Genomic DNA, 20455 nt, shown 5'->3' with positions numbered 1-20455 from the left:
CATTTTCTATAGCTGCTGACTGCTGTGTCACTACCCCAGACAAAGGAAGATAAGCCCTGATCACCTCAGGGTAGATAGAGGGAGGGAAGAAAGGATGGAGAAGAAATCTGGAGACCAATTTCCAATGCCACCCCCCCCCCCCACCACCACCACCAAATTGTGCTGCCCTAGGCATCTGCCTTGTGGAAGAGCCTGCACTGCACGAACCCGTTTTAATGGATTAAGTAGGGAAATGCACTCAAGCATACTTTATACTTTATTATTATTATGTTTTAAGCAACTTTCCATATTATCTTTGGACCAAAACTAAGTTGCCTAATACAGAGGTATACACTAAAATAATTATTTTCCTTTTTCAGGGCCTGATTTTTCAGATATGACGCAACCAATATATGTGGGCTTTGAAAGGGATATCTTCAAGACCATAGCAGATTATCATAGCCATCTGAAAGAACCTCTTCTCACATACCAACTTTTTGATGCTTTTGTAAATGTTTTGGGTAAGTGCCAGAAAATGCATTCTGTGCAAAAAATGAATGCTTTGTCAGTTATTCATTTTATGTCAGATCCAGGGGCGTATCTGCGTGGGGCCACAGGGGCCTGGGCCCCCGCAGATTTTGCCCCGGACCCCCCTACCGCCGTTAACCCTCCCTCCCTCGCCTACCGCCGTCACCTACCCCGAGGTCCGCTTCCTCCGGCTTTTTAAAATATTGCTTCAGCTGGCGGGGGACCCCAACCCCCCGCCAGCCCAGCCGCGATTTTTAACTTTTTTATCCTCATCGTGCAGCGCGCTGTGAAAGCTGCATGCATCTTTAGTTCCAGTTGGATGGAGTCTGACGTCGCAGCACGTTATAATGTCAATGTGCTGTGACGTCAGACAGACTCCATCCAACTGGATCTAAAGAGGCATGCAGCTTTCACAGCGCGCTGCACGACAAGGATGAAAAAGTTAAAGATCGCGGCGGGGTTGGGGTCCCCCGCCAGCTGAAGCAATATTTTAAAAAGCCGGAGGAAGCGGACCTCGGGGTAGGTGACGGCGGTAGGCGGGGGAGGGAGGGAGGGAGGGAGTGTTAACGGCGGTAGGGGGGGGCTATAATGTGCCCCCTCACTCTAGCCCCTGCCCCCCCTACCGCCGAACCTCAGATACGCCCCTGGTCAGATCCCCAATGGATTTTCAAAGATATTGCTATTTATAATTTAATGCATTTGATAAAGTAAGTGCTATTCAGATAAAGCAATGTCATAGAATAATTATGTCATTTTAACTAACAATTATTAACAGCAATATTAGACTTTATTGGTTTCCCATTAGTTCTGACATTTTGCTTCTATATGAATCAATAAATAGCATAAATTGTAAAATAATAAACTAAAATGTGTAGGCATCAAAAAAAGAAATGCCACAGAAAGAGTAGAACCCTGGTTCATAACAGAAAACACATAGGTGTAGTTGGAGGACACACATGCGCTCAGACACACACACAAGTGCTCCCCCCCACCCCTCATGTAATCCAGCTCTCCTCATCTGTTCTCAACACGGAGTTCGAGCAATGCACAGTACTTGTTAATTACTTTGGTTACTGCAGGGAACATGAACACAATTAGGAGGAAATATTTTTTCACTCAACTCTGCATATCTGGGTTTAAAAAAGGTTTAGACAAGTTCCTGGAGGAAAAGCCCATAGTCTGCTATTGAGACAGACATAGGGAAGCCATTGCTTGCCCTGGGATTGGTAGCATGGAATGGTGCTACTATTTGGGTTTCTGCCAGGTACTTGTAACCTGGATTGGCCACCATTGGAACCAGGATAATTGGGTTAGATGGGCCATTGGTCTGACCCAACATGGCTATTCTTGTTCTAATACAATCTGTCTCTAATCTGTTCCTCCTCTCAGGCCTTCTTTACCCCATTGTGACTCCAGCTGTCAGCATTAAAAAAAGAACTGTTTGCAGAGCCTTGCCCATAAGCACTCTGCAAATCTTTGCCAGTTCCACCCCAAAGCAGCAGGAAGTGTGCATCAGAGTGGGTGGGACTAGCAAAGCCTTGCACTTGTGTAGGAGAGTCAATGGCCCATTCCCTCCTCTAACCTCTGTCAGTTGGACCTGCGACAGGAGCAAAGAATGTCTGAGGGAAGGTGGGACTAGAGGTAGGTGCAGGGCAGGAGGGCTGTGGACTATGCTATAAAGGACTGGGAAGAGAACGAGTGGGTAAGAGGAACCCGAATTATAGCTACGTCTTGCAAGGTTCCGCGTTAGGAGTTACGGATCAAGAAAGGGATCTGGGTGTCGTCGTCGATGATACGCTGAAACCTTCTGCTCAGTGTGCTGCTGCGGCTAGGAAAGCGAATAGAATGTTGGGTGTTATTAAGAAGGGTATGGAGTCCAGGTGTGCGGATGTTATAATGCCGTTGTATCGCTCCATGGTGCGACCGCACCTGGAGTATTGTGTTCAGTACTGGTCTCCGTATCTCAAAAAAGATATAGTAGAATTGGAAAAGGTACAGCGAAGGGCGACGAAAATGATAGTGGGGATGGGACGACTTTCCTATGAAGAGAGGCTGAGAAGGCTAGGGCTTTTCAGCTTGGAGAAGAGACGGCTGAGGGGAGATATGATAGAAGTGTATAAAATAATGAGTGGAATGGATCGGGTGGATGTGAAGCGACTGTTCACGCTATCCAAAAATACTAGGACTAGAGGGCATGAGTTGAAGCTACAGTGTGGTAAATTTAAAACGAATCGGAGAAAATTTTTCTTCACCCAACGTGTAATTAGACTCTGGAATTCATTGCCGGAGAACGTGGTACGGGCGGTTAGCTTGACGGAGTTTAAAAAGGGGTTAGATAGATTCCTAAAGGACAAGTCCATAGACCGCTATTAAATGGACTGGAAAAATTCCTCATTTTTAGGTACAACTTGTCTGGAATGTTTTTACGTTTGGGGAGCGTGCCAGGTGCCCTTGACCTGGATTGGCCACTGTCGGTGACAGGATGCTGGGCTAGATGGACCTTTGGTCTTTCCCAGTATGGCACTACTTATGTACTTATGTACTTAACACAGAGAGTAGGAAAGAGGGAAATGAGAGAGAAGCTGGATTGGGAGTTGGGAGAGAAACAAGGAATCTGTTTCTGGCACATGGTAGAGTGAAAGAAGGGGCATCATCTTAAAAGAAGCATCTGATGCTGGGGCTGGAAAGAGGAAGCTGGTGACTTGAAAAAGGGAGCTAACTGGCAGATAGTGGAGATGAAAGAAAGAGGTGACTGGCCGATGCTGAGGCTGGAGGTTCCATTGAGAGATGGGGCTAATTTTTAGGGAAAGGATCCAATGGCAATAAAAGCAGGGTGCTGATGTGGGGAGGGGGAGAGGTTGAAGACGGTATGGTGGTGGGAGAAGCAAGGGCATAAAAAAAGGGAAGTTAGTCATGGAAGAGCATAAGAATGGATGCTGGGGAATGGCAAATGAATAGCCAGGAAGGCAGATGCTGGAGAAGAGGCAGAGAACGGATGCTAGGTATAACAGAGAAGCAGGAGAAAGGAGAGGAAGAGGGCTATGAAGATGGTGAGAGACAAAGAAAGGAGCAGACTTTTTAAGGCGGTGAGAGAGGGTGTAAATGGGGAAGTAAAAGTGGAAATGGGAGCCTAGATAAGGGGATAAGATGTAAGAAAAGAATTGGAGGTGGAGAGGGAATGAGTCACAGGGAAGGAACTGGGGTTGGTGATATGATGAGAGGTGGAGGTAGATGAGGCTGGAGGGGGATGAATACAGAGGATAAAAATGGGGAACTAGAAAGTGGCTGAGAGACGAGTAGAAATGGGAAAACTAGAAAGATAAGCTTAGGAAGTGGAGGGGGGATAAAATCTACCTATAGGCATTTAGGAGACATACAGAAAAAAAGATGAAGCAGAAGAATCTTAGGAGATTAGAGGTGAGGGTGAAAGGGAAGACAGGGAAAGAAAAAATATGTGGAAGATGGAGTTGAGATGCTTGAACAGGATTTAAGAGAAAAACAGCAAGCACAAGTAGTGGAGATAGAGAGGCCAGGACTAATTCAACTGGAAAAATTTAATGATCAGAAAAAAAAAGCATAAAATATTTATTTTCATTTCTTTGAGAATGAAATGTCAATTTTGAAAATGTGCATTTCTTTCTTTTTTTTTCAGTGTTCCACTGCTCACAGGGTCTGCTTTTAGGGTGTTCCATTCCAGTTTCTTATCTATATGGGGTATAAATGGTATTAAATAAATATACTTATTTTTAATTTATGCTCTCTTATTCTTTACTAGGTGATGGTCTTTGTTTTCCACATGTAACCTAGATGAGGGATTCCATTAACACACAGGTTCAGTTTGTTCTCTCTTTCCAACTGGAGGTTTTCTGGTGTTCTAAAATATCTGCCATGCTGACTTTTTATTGGTAGAATTGGTACAGTGTGAGTTCTTGGATTTGGTGGTGTTATGATATACTAAGCTTCTATTTGTGGGCTTTTTTGTTATTTCAGTGTCTGGCAGTGGAAAGAAAGAGGGCCCAAGGCAGGAAGAAAAGAGAAAGTGTGTGCTAGGAAAGGGGAAGGTGAGAGATGGGAGAATTAAGAGGGGGGGGGGGGGAGAGGGGAAAAGGAAAGAGTTGGGGAGGGGAAAATGAAGGAGAGAAGGTGGGTATGAAGAGAGGTGGAATAAAGCAAAATAAAATATGAAGAGGGGAAAAGGAGCTGAAAAAAAGGGAGAAAAGTGAGAAGGGACAGAAGTGGAGAGAAAGCATGGTGGTATGGAAGAGGAACAAGGAGGTCAGTGTGGAGGAAGAAAGGGGTGACAGGTTAAGGGAATTAGAGGCCTGGGAAGAGTGAGTGAGTGGGGAGAAAAAAATGTGTGAGGAGATGATGAGCCAAGGGGGTTGAATGCAACAGAAGTAGAGGGAGAGAAGAATGAGAGTATAGGTAGGATAAAGAAAATCAAGGAAAAGGTAATAGATAAAAATGGAACCTAGAAATACATTTTATTTAGTCATTTTATATACTCCTTAATACAGTCAGGTTTTTAAAGCAGTTTATAATTTTAAAAAATGGGTAGCAGAACTACAACACTTAGAAATCAGAGAGGAGGAGTATGGAAAGAGATACACTTAATAAAGAAAGGCTTGAGAAATTAAAATCTACATAAATTGAAAAAAAAACTTGAGATCAAAGGTTTTAAAATATTTTATTGTCACCCTTGCTGCACCTACAAGTGAACAGGTGAGAAGGCCAAGGTTAGTGATTGCAGACCTGGGAGATTGTGGAGGGGGCCAAAAAAAAGTGATAGTATATGTTTGTGGAGAATGCATGTGTTTCTTTAAAAAAAAAAAAATGGTGGATAGATAAATGCTGATTGGGGGGAGGGGTGTGGAATTACCCACCACCAACACTAAACTGAGGTCCCTACCACTTGCTGCTCTTCCCCCCACCCCCAAACCAAGCAGGAAAACTATTCTATTACTACTACTACTTATCATTTCTAAAGAGCTACTAGACGTACGCAGCGCTGTACATTTGAACATGAAGAGACAGTCCCTGCTCGACAGAGCTTACAATCTAATTAGGACAGACAAACAGGACAAACAAGAGATAAGGGAATATTAAAGTGAGGATGATAAAATGAGGGTTCTGAACAAGTGAATAAGGGTTAGGAGTTAAAAGCAGCTTCAAAAAGGTGGGCTTTTAGCTTAGATTTGAAGACGGCCAGAGATGGAGCTTGACGTACCGGCTCAGGAAGTCTATTCCAGGCATATGGTGCAACAAGATAAAAGGAACGGAGTCAGGAGTTAGCAGTGGAAGAGAAGGGTGCAGATAAAAGAGATTTAGCCACTGAACGGAGTTCCCAGGGAGAAATGTAGGGAGAGATGAGAGTGAAGAGGTACTGAGGAGCTGCAGAGTGAATGCACTTATCCTATATAATAATTCTCACCCCCAACGTTCTATCTTGCTGCCTGTGTCCATGGTTTTCTTCGCAGTTGGTCTGCTAGGCTCTGAAGCCCAGACTGACGTCACACGCAGCACTTACCAACCGCACGACAGCAGCACGAGGCCCCGCCCTCACCGCCGCCACGCCCCTCCCCCAAGGTCATTGCCACCACCGATCACCCCTCCCCCCCAGTTCACCATCGCTCCCCCCTCCCGAGGTCGCCGCAGCCACTGCTACCCCCGCCCCTGCCACCCTCATCGCCACGCCCCTCCCCCAAGGTGGCCGCTGCCACCGCCGACCACCCCTCCCCCCCAAGGTCACCATCGCTCCACCCCCTCCCGAGGTCGCCGCAGCCACTGCCCCCCCCCCCCCCGGTTGCCTCTCTCCCCTGTCCCCCTACAGCCACCCAGGTTGTCCAGCAAATTCTTCGGGGCAGGCAGGAAAAATCCCCAGTCTTACCTGCCTGCCCGCTGCCGGCATTGACCATCCCCCGCTGCTGGATCGCTCTTCAAAATGGCCACCAAGACTTCAGCTGGAAGTCTCGGCGGCCAATTTGAAGAGCGATCCAGCACCGGGGGAGGGTCAGAGCGGGCAGGCAGGCAAGATTGGGGATCTTGCCTGCTTGCCCCGAAGCATTCGCTGGACAACCTGGGTGGCAGGGGGGGAGGCAGGGGAGAGAGGAGAGTCCGCTGGACATGGGTGGCTGGAGGGGGGGGGGCAGGGGGAGAGGAGGGTTGCTGGACATGGGTGGCTGAAGGGGGCAGGGGAGAGAGGAGGGTCGCTGGACATGGGTAGCTGGGGGGGGGCAGGGGGAGAGAAGGGTCGCTGGACATGGGTGGCTGGAGGGGGGTAGGGGAGAGAGGAGAGTCGCTGGACATGGATGGCTGGAGGGGGGCAGGGGAGAGAGGAGAGTCACTGGACATGGATGGCTGGAGGGGGGCAGGGGGAGAGGAGGGTCGCTGGACATGGGTGGCTGGAGGGGGGGCAGGGGAGAGAGGAGAGTCGCTGGACATGGGTGGCTGGAGGGGGGGTAGGGGAGAGAGGAGGGTCGCTGGACATGGGTGGCTGCTCACAGAGAGTCTGTGTATCGCACACATTCTCTCTCTCTCTCTCACGCACACACACACACATATAAACGGCGAGTGACCAAACTCACTCGCAAATGCGCAGTAAAGACTTCCCTCTCTGTCCCGCCCCCGCATCAATACGTGATTACGGGGGCGGGACAGAGAGGGAGACTGCACCCCCCCCCCCCCCCCCCCGAGGTCACCACCACCGGTAAACCCCCACCCCCGAGTCGCTGCCGCCACCCCTCCACCTGGCCCGGGCCCTCTGATCGCAATTAATTCAACTTACCTCGCCGCAGCACGCAGATCAGCTGAGCTCCGGTCGGCCTTCCTTACCTGCCTGTGTCCCGCCCTCGTGTGATGAACTGTTGGCGAGGGCGGGACACAGGCAGAGAAGGAAGGCCAGGCCGACGGGAGCTCAGCTGATCTGCGTGCTGCGGCGATGTAAGTTGAATTAATAGCGAACAGAGGGCCCGGGCCGGGTGGAGGGGTGGCGGCGACTCCGGGTGGGGGGGGAGGTACCGGTAGCGGCGACCTTGGGGGGGGGGAGGCCTTGGAAAACCCCCATTCCAATAGTAGTCCGTTTTAAAGGGCTCAACGGCTAGTAGAGAAAGAAACAACAGGTTTTAGCAGTCTGTTGAATATGTGCAGAGAAGGAGAGGGAGGAGTCGAAGATGACCCCAAGGTTACGAGCTGATGAGACAGGAAGGATGAGAGTGTTATCCACAGAAATAGAGAATGGGGGAGGAGGAGAGGTTTGTTTGATACATTTGTATCCCACATTGGTTTAGGGGGAAAGATGAGAAGCTCAGTCTTGGTCATGTTTAGTTTCAGCTGGCTGAGACATCCAGGCAGCAATGTCAGACAGGCAGGCTGATACTTTGGCCTGGATTTCGGCTGAGATATTCTATGCACAAAATATACAACATAAAAAAAAAACCAAAGCATAAACCAGCATTTAGTATTGTTCCACCATGACAAACAATTGAACACTATCCTATCCTATCTACCTCTTTTATCCTAGTCATGTATTATCTAGCTCAACTTATCATATACTACTAAGCCCAACTTTACATTGTTTTACTACTGTTTTATTAAAATTCTATTAACTTTGTATTTCAAATTACTATGTAAGCCGCATTGAGCCTGCATTGTGTGGGAAAGTGCGGGGTACAAATGTAATAATAATAATAAAAGTTATGACCTGGCAATTGAACTGACTTCTTAGCACCCATCCAACCCTTAACAAGGATCAAATTTCCAACTTCATAACTTGCTATACTGCACATTGAATAGACCAGTGTTTCCCCAAATCTAGTCCTGGGGTACCCCTTGCCAGTCAGGTTTTCAGCCTGTAGGTTCTCGGGCTCCTATTATTTTTCCCTGGGCTTCCTACAGATGAATCTACTTCTCAGCTGCCTTTTTCAATGGAATTTGTGCTTTTGATGCACCAGGCTGTGGAGGAGTGGCCTAGTGGTTAGGGTGGTGGACTTTGGTCCTGGCGAACTGAGGAACTGAGTTCAATTCCCACTTCAGGCACAGGCAGCTCCTTGTGACTCTGGGCAAGTCACTTAACCCTCCATTGCCCCATGTAAGCCGCATTGAGCCTGCCATGAGTGGGAAAGCGCGGGGTACAAATGTAACAAACAAAAAAAAAAAACAGGCATTTCTTTTGGGATTTGCATTGGAGAGTCTTGGGATTGTGTCTTTCAGTTATGCAGATGATATAACTATGCTTCTTTCAGTTAATTTCAAAGTTTATTGGTTGCTGGTGGCAGCTCATGTTTTAAAATTAGCCTGTTTGATGTACAAACTATCTCATGGTTTTGCTGATTCATATCTAACAAATTGTTTTGCTTTGTCCGTTTTAATGCATAAGACCTGATCATCTAATCTGTTTTCTTTTCCGTCTTTAAAGGGAAAAATAAAGAAGAGTATTATAAATTCTTTAATATCTTCCTTACCCTCAGCAGCAGGTGAATCCAGAAACTGGTGGGTTGTGTCCGTCTACCAGCATGTGGAGCTAGACATTACTAGACTGAAGACAGTGATACCAAATGACCAGCCCCTTCATTAGTCAGTATATCTGTATCTCCAGCAGGTGGTGGACGACATCTCACCAGCTCTTGAATTCATTTTCTGTGGGGTAGCTTCTGGGCCTTTGCCAGTTGAGTTTGGGGGTGATTGGCCAAGCGGTGTCATCCTTGGGGGCAGACCTGGTCTCCAGGTCCCTGCCTGACCCCTTAATTCCCCTGCCTCCCATCACTTCTGCTGTCTTGGCTGTTTTGTTGTGGGCTGTGCCTCCTTCACCAACCAAAAAAAAAACCCAAACTTGAGGCAGACAGCACGGAAAGCACGCACACAGCAGGACTGCTGCTGCGCTGGCATGGGAGAACTTAGTCTGAGCTTGGGGAGCCTGTTTGGTGGTGACTAGTGCAGGAAATTGCCGCTACTGCCTTCCACGTGATGAGTAACACTGTTTTCTTTCTTTCCTTTGCTCCTGGGTGCGACTATGGCGGCGGAAGTGAACATAAAGAAAATAAGAGTAGCCATATTGGGTCAGACCAGTGGTCCATCTAGCCCAGTATCCTGTTTTCCAATCAATGGCCAAGCCAGGTCACAAGTACCTAGCAGAAACCCAATTAGCAGCAACATTCCATACTACCAATCCTGGGGCAAGCAGTTGCTTCCCCCATGGCTCCAGGAATTTGTCTTAAACCCAGATACGCTACCCGCTGTTACTACATCCTCCGGCAAAGAGTTCCAAAGCTTAAATATTCGTTGAGTGAAAAAATATTTCCTCCTATTTGTTTTAAAAGTATTTCCATGTAACTTTCTCGAGTGTCCCCTAGTCTTTGTACTTTTGGAATGAGTAAAAAATCGATTCACTTCTACTCGTTCTACACCACTTAGGTTTTTGTAGACTTCAGTCGTATCTCATAAGTACATACATAAAAGTATTGCTACAGTGGGACAGATCAAAGGTCCATCAAGCCCAGCATCCCCAGTAGCCAATCCAGGTCACAAATACCTGGCAAGATCCCAAAAAAGCTCAGTACATTTTAAGCTGCATATCCCAGAAATAAGCAGTGGATTTTCCTCCAAGTCTATGGACATTTCCTTTAGGAAGCTGTCCAGACCCTTTTTAAACCCCGCTAAGCTGATCGCCTTTACCACATTCTCCCCTTAGCTGTCTCTTTTTTCCAAGCTGAAGAGCCCTAACCTCTTTAGCTTTTCCTCATATGAGAGCTGTTCCATCCCCTTTATCATTTTGGTCGCTCTACTTTGATCTTTTTCTAATTCTGATCTTTTTTGAGCTACTGCAACCAGAACTGAACGTAGTACTCAAGGTGCATTCAAACCATGGAGTGAGACAAAGACATTATAGTATTTTCGGTCTTATTCACCATCCCTTTCCTAATAATTCCTAACATTCTGTTTGCTTTTTTGGCTGCCACCACACACTGAGCAGAAGATTTCAGCATATTATCTATGACGATACCTAGATCTTTTTCTTGCATGCTGACCCCCAAGGTGGACCCTAGCATCAGGTAACTATGGTTTGGATTCTTTCAAATGTGTATCACCTTGCATTTGTCCACATTAAATTTCATCTGCCATTTGGATGCTCATTCCTCCAATTTCCTAAGGTCTCCTGCAATAATTCACAGTCTGCATGTGTTTTAACAACCTCTAATAATTTTGTATCATCTGCAAATTTAATCATCTCACTCATCGTTCCGATTTCCATATAATTTATAAATATATTAAATAGGACCATTTCCCAATACAGATCCCTGCGCACTCCACTGTTCACCATCCTTCATTGAGGGAAATGACCATTTAACCCTACCGTCTGTTTTCTGTCCAATAACCAATTCTTAATACACACCAAAACTTTGCCTCCTATCCCATTACTCTAATTTTCTCAGGAGTCTTTTATGAGGAACTTTTTCAAAAGCTTTCTGAAAATCTAGATACACTACATCAACCGGCTAACCTTTATTCACATGTTTATTCATGCCTTCAAAGAAATGAAGCAAATTGTTGAGGCAAGACTTCCCTTGGCTGAACCCATGCGGACTCTGTCCCATTAAACCATGTTTGTCTGTGTTCTGTAATTTTTTTCTTTATAATAGTTTCCACAATTTTGCCCAGCATGGATTTCAGGCATACTGGTCTGTAATTTCCCCAATCATTCCAGATCCGTTTTTAAAAATCGATGTCACATTGGCCACCTTCCAATCTTCAGGTACTACGGATGATTTTAATGATAGGTTACATATTAATAACAGCAGATCAGCAATTTCATGCTTGAGTTCTTTGAGAACCCTTGGATGTATGCCATCTGGTCCAGGTGATTTACTACTGTTTTTAATTTGTCAGTTTGGCTAAGTACATCTTCCTAGTTCACCAATATTTCTTTCAGTTCCTCCACATCATCATTCTTGAAAACCATTTCCGGTACAGGCAGATCTCTTATATCTTCTTCCGTAAAGACCGAAGCAAAGAATTCATTCAGTTTCTTTGCTATTTCCTTGTCCTCCTTTAGTGCCCCTTTTGCCCCTTCATGATCTAATGGTCCCATGGATTCCCTCGCAGGCTTTCTGCTTCTGTTGTACCTGAAAAATTTGTTACTGTGAGTTTTAGCCTCTGTGGCAAGTTTCTCTTCATATTCTTTTTTAGCCTTCTTTATTAGTGCTTGTATCTGACTTGCCAGTTCTTATGTTGCTTTTTATTTTCTTCATTTGGATCCTTTTTCCATTCTTTGAAGGACAATCTTTTGGCTGTAATAGCTCTTTTTTTACTTCACATTTTAACCATACTGGCTCTCGTTTTCTCTTCTTTCCACCTTTGCAAATATATAGAATGCATCTGGATTGGGCTTCCAAGATGGTATTTTTGAATAACATTCAAGCCTGATTTAGTGTCCTAACCTTAGCAGCCAGTCCTTTTAGTTTCTTTTTCACCATTTTCCTCATTTTATTATAGTCGCCTTTTCGAAAATTAAATGCAGCTGCAGTAGATTTTCTTTGCGGGTTCATCCTTGATAGTATCTCAGACTTGATCATGTTATGATCACTTTCCCAGGGGATCCAACACTGCCACCTATCTCAAGCCCACTCTTGCCCCTACAGTCCTTCCTTTCCTTCCCCTTCCCCACTGCACTCTGCATGTCTCTTCCTCCTTCTGTGGATTCCAGCATCTCTGCCTGCCTCTCCCCTCCCTCTCCTCCCTTGGCTCTCCGCTGCCTTTTACAGCCAGCAGCCATAAACACACTCTTCTCCTCTGTAGCATCCTACCTTCTCTGATGCAAAGTCCCATTTCCTGCACCAGAATGCTACAGATAGAGGTTTTCAGGCTAGATAGAAGCAGTGTGTTTAGCACTGCTGGCTGTAAACGGAAGGCATTCAGAGGGCCTTGAAATGCTGGAGCACCGGGGGGGGGGGGGGGGGGGGGGGGGGGGGGGTGGGAGGAGGAGGGGAAGGGAAAAAAGAGAGATGTGAGGTAGCGGGGAAGGAGCAGGGAGCTTAGAGTGTTAATTGCGTTCAAAACATGTTAAATGTGCAGCCCTAGTATGATGCCTTATAATTCTCATCCAAATTTTCTACTTCTGCCATTGCTGCATGGTTGTTCATATCTGAATTACATGAGGGTGTTCAGTCCAAGCTGGTAGATGTTCTTTGCACAGAAGATTTGTTATTTGGCAATAAAGTGAAACAGACAGTGGATATTATAAAAGATCACTGCTCCACTCTACAACATCTTTCTGCTACTCTGCCCCCATTTGTTTCATCCTCTAGGTGCACCAAAGGTTTTTATTACCATAAGATATTTTACCTTTACCAAATCAACCTCAGCAGTTACAGCATATCCTGTCTTTTTCAAGCCTTAAAATAAAAAAGGGCCCAACCAAATTAAGCTACGCCCACTAAATCAAAGCAGCAGCATTTTTTTTTTTTTTTTTACTATGATCTGTCATAGTCAGAACCCCTGCTCAAATGCAGCCTTTCTTTTCTGTTTGTGTGTGGGGAGAAGCGGAGGGTGATCACTTTTTCCTTTCATCTTTAGAGAATGTGACAGATTCCTAAGTCCTAATAGTCAGAACAGGCTAATCAACTCTGGTTTATCAGTCCCTACACTGAATTCACCTACCCTAGACCCATGCCAAACTCTTAGGTTTTTATCAGTCCAAGACCACAGAGTCCGTTCTGCCACAGGAAAAGAATTTAGGCTTCTGCTCTAGGTATTTCCTCATTCCAAAGAATACTGTAGGCTTGCACCTCATCAGTGAGCTAGATCTCCTGTTCACAAGAAGAAATTCAAGATGAATGCTCTTTTCCTCCATTCTTTCATTCTTAAATAGGAGAAACTGGCTGTATGCCCTAGATCCTAAAAATGCTTATACACGTAGCCAGCATGTATATGGATGCAATTGGCTATATTCTTGGAGTTCAGATCCATATAGCTGACAAGCTCAGCAGAATTCTCGAGCCTCAGCAAGTGGACCGTGTTTGCAGCAACCTTGCAGACCATCTTTCAGGATGGAGGACCCCACAGTTCAAACTGTTTGCCCCCAGCAAGAATGTGAAGGTGCTTCTCTACTGGTCCAACCACTAGCCCTAGATACACAGGTAATTCCATGGATCTGAACTCTTATGTATATGTTCCTCTCCACCCATTCTACTCACAGCAAACACCTTGTACAACTTTCAACAAAGGCCAAGTGCCAAGATTCTCATAGTACCATATTTCCCTTGGCAGAACTAGTTTCCTTTTCTAAAAAAGGTTAGCAGTTCTACCACCATGTGGGCTCCAATGATTTCCAGCATTAATCATCTCAGTCTAAAGTTTCTATCTCTGTTATTGAGGAAATTGAGCAGCATTTAGTCTCTACCAGGTATATAATTTCAGGTGTAAAAAAATTTCATTTGATGCTTTCCTGAGTGGTCACAATTCCACTGTATGGGAGCTTGCTTCACTTAAACACCTTACATGGAAAGTGCTCTTCTTAGTAAATGTTACCTCAAATAGAAGTATATGTGAACTCCCAAGTAACCTATGAAATGTACATAGTTTCATCATAATAAAACTTGTCCCCACTTTAGTCCAAGGTTGCAACACCTATCCATATCAATGAAGAAATAGTGCTTCCTAATTTCTGTCGAAAACCTCATAAGTACATAAGTAATGCCACAATGGGGAAAGACTAAGGGTCTATCGAGCCCAGCATCCTGTCCACGACATCGGCCAATCCAGGCCAAGGGCACCTGGTGAGCTTCCCAAACGTACAAACTTTCTATACATGTTATTCCTGGAATTGTGGATTTCTCCCAAGTCCATTTAGTAGTGGTTTAGGAAACCGTCTAACCCCTTTTTAAACTCTGCTAAGCTAACCGCCTTCACCACGTTCTCCGGCAACGACTTCCAGAGTTTAATTATGCGTAGATTTACCACCTAGAAATAGATCCAGTCTCTCACGATCCTACTTGAATTTACACTACCCAGATTGTAATGGTCTCAAGTACAAATCTATGTATGCCTCCAATTTTACTTTTATAGGCACACAATTGTGGAATGCCTTACCCAAATCAGTAAAATCTACCCAGATCTACCTAAATTTCAGAAAATTATTGAAGTCCGTACTGTTTAAAAAAGCTTATTCTCCAGGTTCAACATAATTCTGTTCAACTTTTAGTCTTAACAAGGTTCAAGGACACTAATTAACTTTATTATCTTTTACATATTGTTGTTTTAAAGGATATTTACTATTTTACTATCAACTGTATAATTGTATTTTATGTACTGTAGCCTTCCTACAGATTAGTGTAAGCCACATTGAGCCTGCAATTAGTGGGAAAATGTGGGATATAAATACATTAAATAAATAAATAGAAATCTACACATAGGAGGCCTTTACACTCCAGACAGTAAACAGGCCAGTGCTTTTTGCCTCAAATGGAACTGAATCAACTGAAAAATCAGAGTAACCTTTTGTTTCCTATGACTTCGACCCCCCCCCCCCCCCCCCCCCCAAAAAAAAAAAAAAGAAAAAATTGGTATACCAGTTGCCAAAAGAACTCTAGCAAATTAGCTGGCATATTACACCCAGTTATGAACGAATGACTACTCCATTAAGCACTAACAAAGTCTCAGTAGATTGCAGCCGCTGCACCTATAGTGGCTCTCCTAAAGTTTACTTTACTGGATAAATTTCATAAAGTGGTGGCCTGGTTTTATGCCATATAGTTACTTTCACTACTGCTTCGACCAAGCCATAGTAAAGGACAGAGCCTTTGATCAAGCTGTGCTGGCCAGCCTGTCTGTATGATGTGACAACTCTTGGTACTAGCTTTTTGTTTCAAACTGCTCCTAAATATGAGACAGTGTTTAAATATGTGAACAGCCCTATGTTTGGGTGTCATCCATTTGTGTAGCTTCTTAGTCCATCTTATCATAGGCAAAACATTATTGCCAATAGTGGGGTTCCCCAGGGGTCCGTGCTGGGACCGCTGCTTTTTAACATATTTATAAATTACCTAGAGATGGGAGTAACTAGTGAGGTAATTAAATTTGCTGATGACACAAAGTTATTCAAAGTCGTTAAATCACGGGAGGATTGTGAACAATTACAAGAGGACCTTACAAGACTGGGAGACTGGGTGTCTAAATGGCAGATGACGTTTAATGTGAGCAAGTGCAAAGTGATGCATGTGGGAAAGAGGAACCCGAATTATAGCTACGTCATGCAAGGTTCCACATTAGGAGTCACGGACCAAGAAAGGGATCTAGGTGTCGTCGATGATAACGTTGAAACCTTCTGCTCAGTGTGCTGCTGCTGCTAAGAAAGCAAATAGAATGTAAGGTATTATTAGGAAAGGAATGGAAAACAAAAATGAGGATGTTATAATGCCTTTGTATTGCTCCATGGTGCGACCGCACCTCGAATATTATGTTCAATTCTGGTCGCTGCATCTCAAAAAAGATATAGTGGAATTAGAAAAGGTACAGAGAAGGGCGACAAAAATGATAAAGGGGATGGGACGACTTCCCTATGAGGAAAGGCTAAAGCGGCTAGGGCTCTTCAGCTTGGAGAAAAGGTGGCTGAGGGGAGATATGATAGAGGTCTATAAAATAATGAGTGGAGTTGAACGGGTAGATGTGAAGCGTCTGTTCACGCTTTCCAAAAATACTAGGACTAGGGGCATGTGATGAAGCTACAATATAGTAAATTTAAAACGAATCCGAGAAAATTTTTCTTCACTCAACGTGTAATTAAACTCTGGAATTCGTTGCCAGAGAATGTGGTAAAGGCGGTTAGCTTAGCGAAGTTTAAAAAAGGTTTGGACGGCTTCCTAAAGGAAAAGTCCATAGACCGTTATTAAATGGACTTGGGGAAAATCCACTATTTCTGGGATAAGCAGTATAAAATGTTTTGTACATTTTTGGGATCTTGCCGGGTATTTGTGACCTGGATTGGAAACAGGATGCTGGGCTCGATGGACCTTTGGTCTTTCCCAGTATGGCAATACTTATGTAATATGTAACAGCTGTCTATAGGCAGCAGGATTGATTAAGCACACAGTCTATCCCACGTTATTTTAATTCTTGTGGTTTGAAATTGAGGTACAAAAGAGACTACTGAGCATAGGAAGGGCCATACAGGCTCAGAACTTTACACTAAGATGTGAGTTCTGACCAGTGCTTTTTTTTTTTTTTTTTTAAGAAAAAAGGTGCTGGTACTCATTATGGGCAGGGTCACCACATATGGCTCCGCCCCTATGATAGCCACACCCCTTATACCAGCCATGGCATATATAAACAGACATCATTGAAAATATTATACTAGTATAGGAGAAAAAAAATAACGTGATTTGTTTTTTCATTATAAATAATTTCTGTAAGCTGTTACAGCTCCAGTATACCCAGTGCAAAATAAGAAAGCAGATGTAAATTCTCAAATTGGACATATTCCAAACACTAAAATGAAAATAAAATGATTTTTTTTCTACCTTTGTTGTCTGGTGATTTTGTTTTTCTATCCATATTGGCCCCAGTCTCTGATTCTGCTGCTCTCTATCTGTTCTCTTAACTCCATTTCCAGGGCTTCCTTTCCGTTTATTTCTTTACTTTCCTAATTTTTTCTTCATTTCTTGCCCTGCATCCATAAGTAAATGCTGGGTCCTCCTCTGTGGAATTGACTGGAGGAGGTATAATGTGGATCCAGCTTTTGCCTATTTTCTCCATCCATGTGCAGTTTTTCTCCTCTCTTCTCTTTCCCTCATCTCCATCCATGTGCATCTTCTTTTTTCTTTCCTCCCCTCCATCCATGTCCAGCATTTCTCCTCTCTCTTCCCTCCCCTGTATCCATATAAAGCAATAATTCTCTCTCCCCTCTCCTCCATCCAAGTCCAGTATTTCTCCTCTTTCCCTGCCAACCCCTCCATCCATCCATGTCCAGCAATTCTCCTGCTCCCCTCTCCATCCATTTCCAGCATTTTTCCTCTCTCCCCTGCCCTCCCCTCCCATCCATGTGCATCTCATTCCTGTCTTCCCTCCCCTCCATCCATGTCCAGCATGTCTCCTCTCTCCCCTGCCTTCCCCTCCCATGTCTAGCGACTCTTCTCTATTCCCTGTCCTCCCCTCCCATGTCCAGCAATTCTTCTCTATTCCCTGTCCTCCCCTCCCATGTCCAGCAATTCTTCTCTATTCCCTGTCCTCCCCTCCCATGTCCAGCAATTCTTCTCTATTCCCTGTCCTCCCCTCCCATGTCCAGCAATTCTTCTCTATTCCCTGTCCTCCCCTCCCATGTCCAGCAATACTTCTCTATTCCCTGTCCTCCCCTCCCATGTCCAGCAATTCTTCTCTATTCCCTGTCCTCCCCTCCCATGTCCAGCAATTCTTCTCTATTCCCTGTCCTCCCCTCCCATGTCCAGCAATTCTTCTCTATTCCCTGTCCTCCCCTCCCATGTCCAGCAATTCTTCTCTATTCCCTGTCCTCCCCTCCCATGTCCAGCGATTCTCCTCTGTCCCCTGCCCTCCCATCCCATCCATGTCCAGAGATTCTCCTCTCTCCTCTGCCCTCTCCTCCTATCCATGTCCATCAATTCTCTCTTCTCTGTCCTCCCCTCCCATCCATGTCCAGCGATTCGCCTCTGTCCCCTGCCCTCCCCTCTTATCCATGTCCAGCAATTCTCTCTTCCCTGCCTTCCCCTCCCATCCATGTCCAGCAATTCTCCTCTCTCCCCTCCCATCCAGTCCATGTCCAGAATGATTCTCCTCTCTCCCCTCCCATCCATGTCAAGCAATTCTCCTCTCCTCTCTCCCCTCCACTCCATGTCCAACGATTCTCCTCTCTCCCCTCCATGTCCAGCATTCTCCTCTCCTCTCCTCTTTTCCCTCCATGTCCAGCAATTCTCACGTCCTCTCCTCTCTTCACTCCATGTCCAGCGATTCTCCTCTCCTTTCTCCCCTCCCCCTCCCTTCCATGTCCACTGACTCACCCCAGCCTCTACCTGCCCCCGAGATCATTCAAACCCCAGCCCCACCTGCCTGCCCTCACCTGCCCGCTCCCTTCCGTTCGTGCTACCTGCATTGCAAAACTTTTGTTTACCGAAGTCGCGGCAAACCAGCAGTGAAAGCAGCAGGCAGGCTCGCCTCCTCGTTGCTCACTTTGGTTCCCTTCCCTCTCAGCGCGTCCCACCCTCGCAGAAAGGAAATTACATCAGAGGAGGGCGGGATGCGCTGAGAGGGAAGGAAAGCGAGCGACGTGGAGGCGAGCCTGCCTGCTGCTTTCACTGCCGGTTCACCGTGACTTCGGGTAAACAAAAGTTTTGCAACACAAGGAGCACAGCTGGGTGAACGAATGGAAGGGAAGGGCAGGTGAGCCAGACTGCACAAAAAAGGTGCCGGTACACCGTACCGACGCGTACCATCACAAAAAAAGCACTGGTTCTGACTATGTGCAGTGGTGTTGACAATTTGTGTACCTGATGGAAAATATCTGTTAGAAGAACAACAACAATTTTTATGTCTGTAAAAGTCTTCTTATAAAATTACTCCACGTGTAGAAATACATGTTATGTATGTGACCTAGGTGTAGATATGTTTGGGGGAGGGGCAAAGTGCAGATAGTCATGAAGTATGCTTATATGTTATAAAATATACACCTATTGCAGCTGCATAAATTTATACTTTCTCCCGAGCTTTCGCAAATGTACACAGCCACATTATAGCCATGATTTCAGCTGGTTTGTGCTGGTGTTTTGTAAAAATAAATAACTACAACAACAAAGTAAGGGTCTTTGTGCCTATTTAAAACAACCTAAAAATGTTCACTTACTTGGGTACACCCAGCCCCACCCATACTTGGACAACCTGTAAGAGGGATGAAAGGCATTACTTTGGCACTACTTCATACAAGTTTTAGTCTTCAAAGCTTATGCTTTGGCCTTAACTGTCATTTCTGCTTATAAGTTTTAAATGTGTGCCAATTAAACTTAATTTCTGGTATTCACCAGAAATACAACAGAGCTTCTGGCTGGCATGGATCATTTCTGTCTCCCTAACTCCTGGAAGAAGCAGAGAAAAGGCAGAATTGTTGGAGCAGCCATGTGGCCTTTATTTTTATATGATTTTTCTGCACTACTGAGGTGTCCAAGAGGTATAATAGAAAAAGGTCAAAGAGAGGAGATGTGAATTCCTGTCGGGCTCAAAGCTGGTTCCACTACTTGGTGTGTCAACTTCTTCATTGTCCTGCTTATTGTGCTGACTTCTCAAACCCCATTACCTCTGCCTTTTGATGGGCTTGAGAAGGAAGGGGGGAGAAGAATAAGACAGGGAAGAAAAGTGAGAGGTGATGTGTTTGGGGGCAAGAGAGAGCATTGAAAGGGTTATGGGGAGGGTAAGTGAAGAGAGTGAAGAGGTGCTGTGGGGTCTGAGTAAGGGATTGGATGAACCAAGGTATATGAGAGGATCAAAGTGGGAAGGGAGCAAACGCTGACAAACAATGAAAAGGATATGGAAGGAGGAGAGATTGAGTGAGGAGAGCAGGCAGTACAGTTAGTCTCATCCTCCAAGCAGTTGAGAGCCAGTTGATTTCCAGCTTGAAGAAGTCTGTGCCTTACTGGCCACAGGAATAGAAGAGATTGCTAGACGTGTAAGGCTACAGAGGGGGAGGATTATTGACCATCATAATGGGGGGAACTTGAGGACCACCAAGGATTATGGATTGCTGTTTGGGAGAACTAGTATCACTGAGGAAATCCTAGGTAGGAAGAGCCATGGGGTGAACAATTAGGTCATGAAGGAAGAGAGGAGGAGGGAAAGAGCCCCATTTTCTCTACTCTTCTCTGCCTTAGTCTAGTAATCCTCCATCCTCCGCTCCCATTGTTGCTCAAGCTCCAGGCATCCTTTACCCACCAGTGCTCCATGAGTGTAAGGAGGAAGAGAG

At 45.2% G+C, this 20455-nt stretch overlaps 1 protein-coding gene across 2 annotated transcripts in view; it reads left to right on the top strand.

The window, feature by feature from the left end:
- The window catches only part of DEPDC1B (DEP domain containing 1B), a 163706-nt gene that overhangs the window by 103503 nt on the left and 39748 nt on the right, over positions 1-20455 (top strand). For both annotated transcript variants that reach the window (XM_030192280.1, XM_030192279.1), the window contains exon 7: positions 360-500. In XM_030192280.1, coding sequence (XP_030048140.1) covers positions 360-500 — 141 coding nt within the window. The remainder of the gene's footprint in view (positions 1-359; positions 501-20455) is intronic.

The sequence above is a fragment of the Microcaecilia unicolor genome, chromosome 2 (assembly GCF_901765095.1).
Source record: "Microcaecilia unicolor chromosome 2, aMicUni1.1, whole genome shotgun sequence".
Taxonomy (NCBI): Eukaryota; Metazoa; Chordata; class Amphibia; order Gymnophiona; family Siphonopidae; genus Microcaecilia; species Microcaecilia unicolor.
Note: the sequence above shows the minus strand (reverse complement) of the source record. Positions and strands in the feature narration are given on the sequence as shown.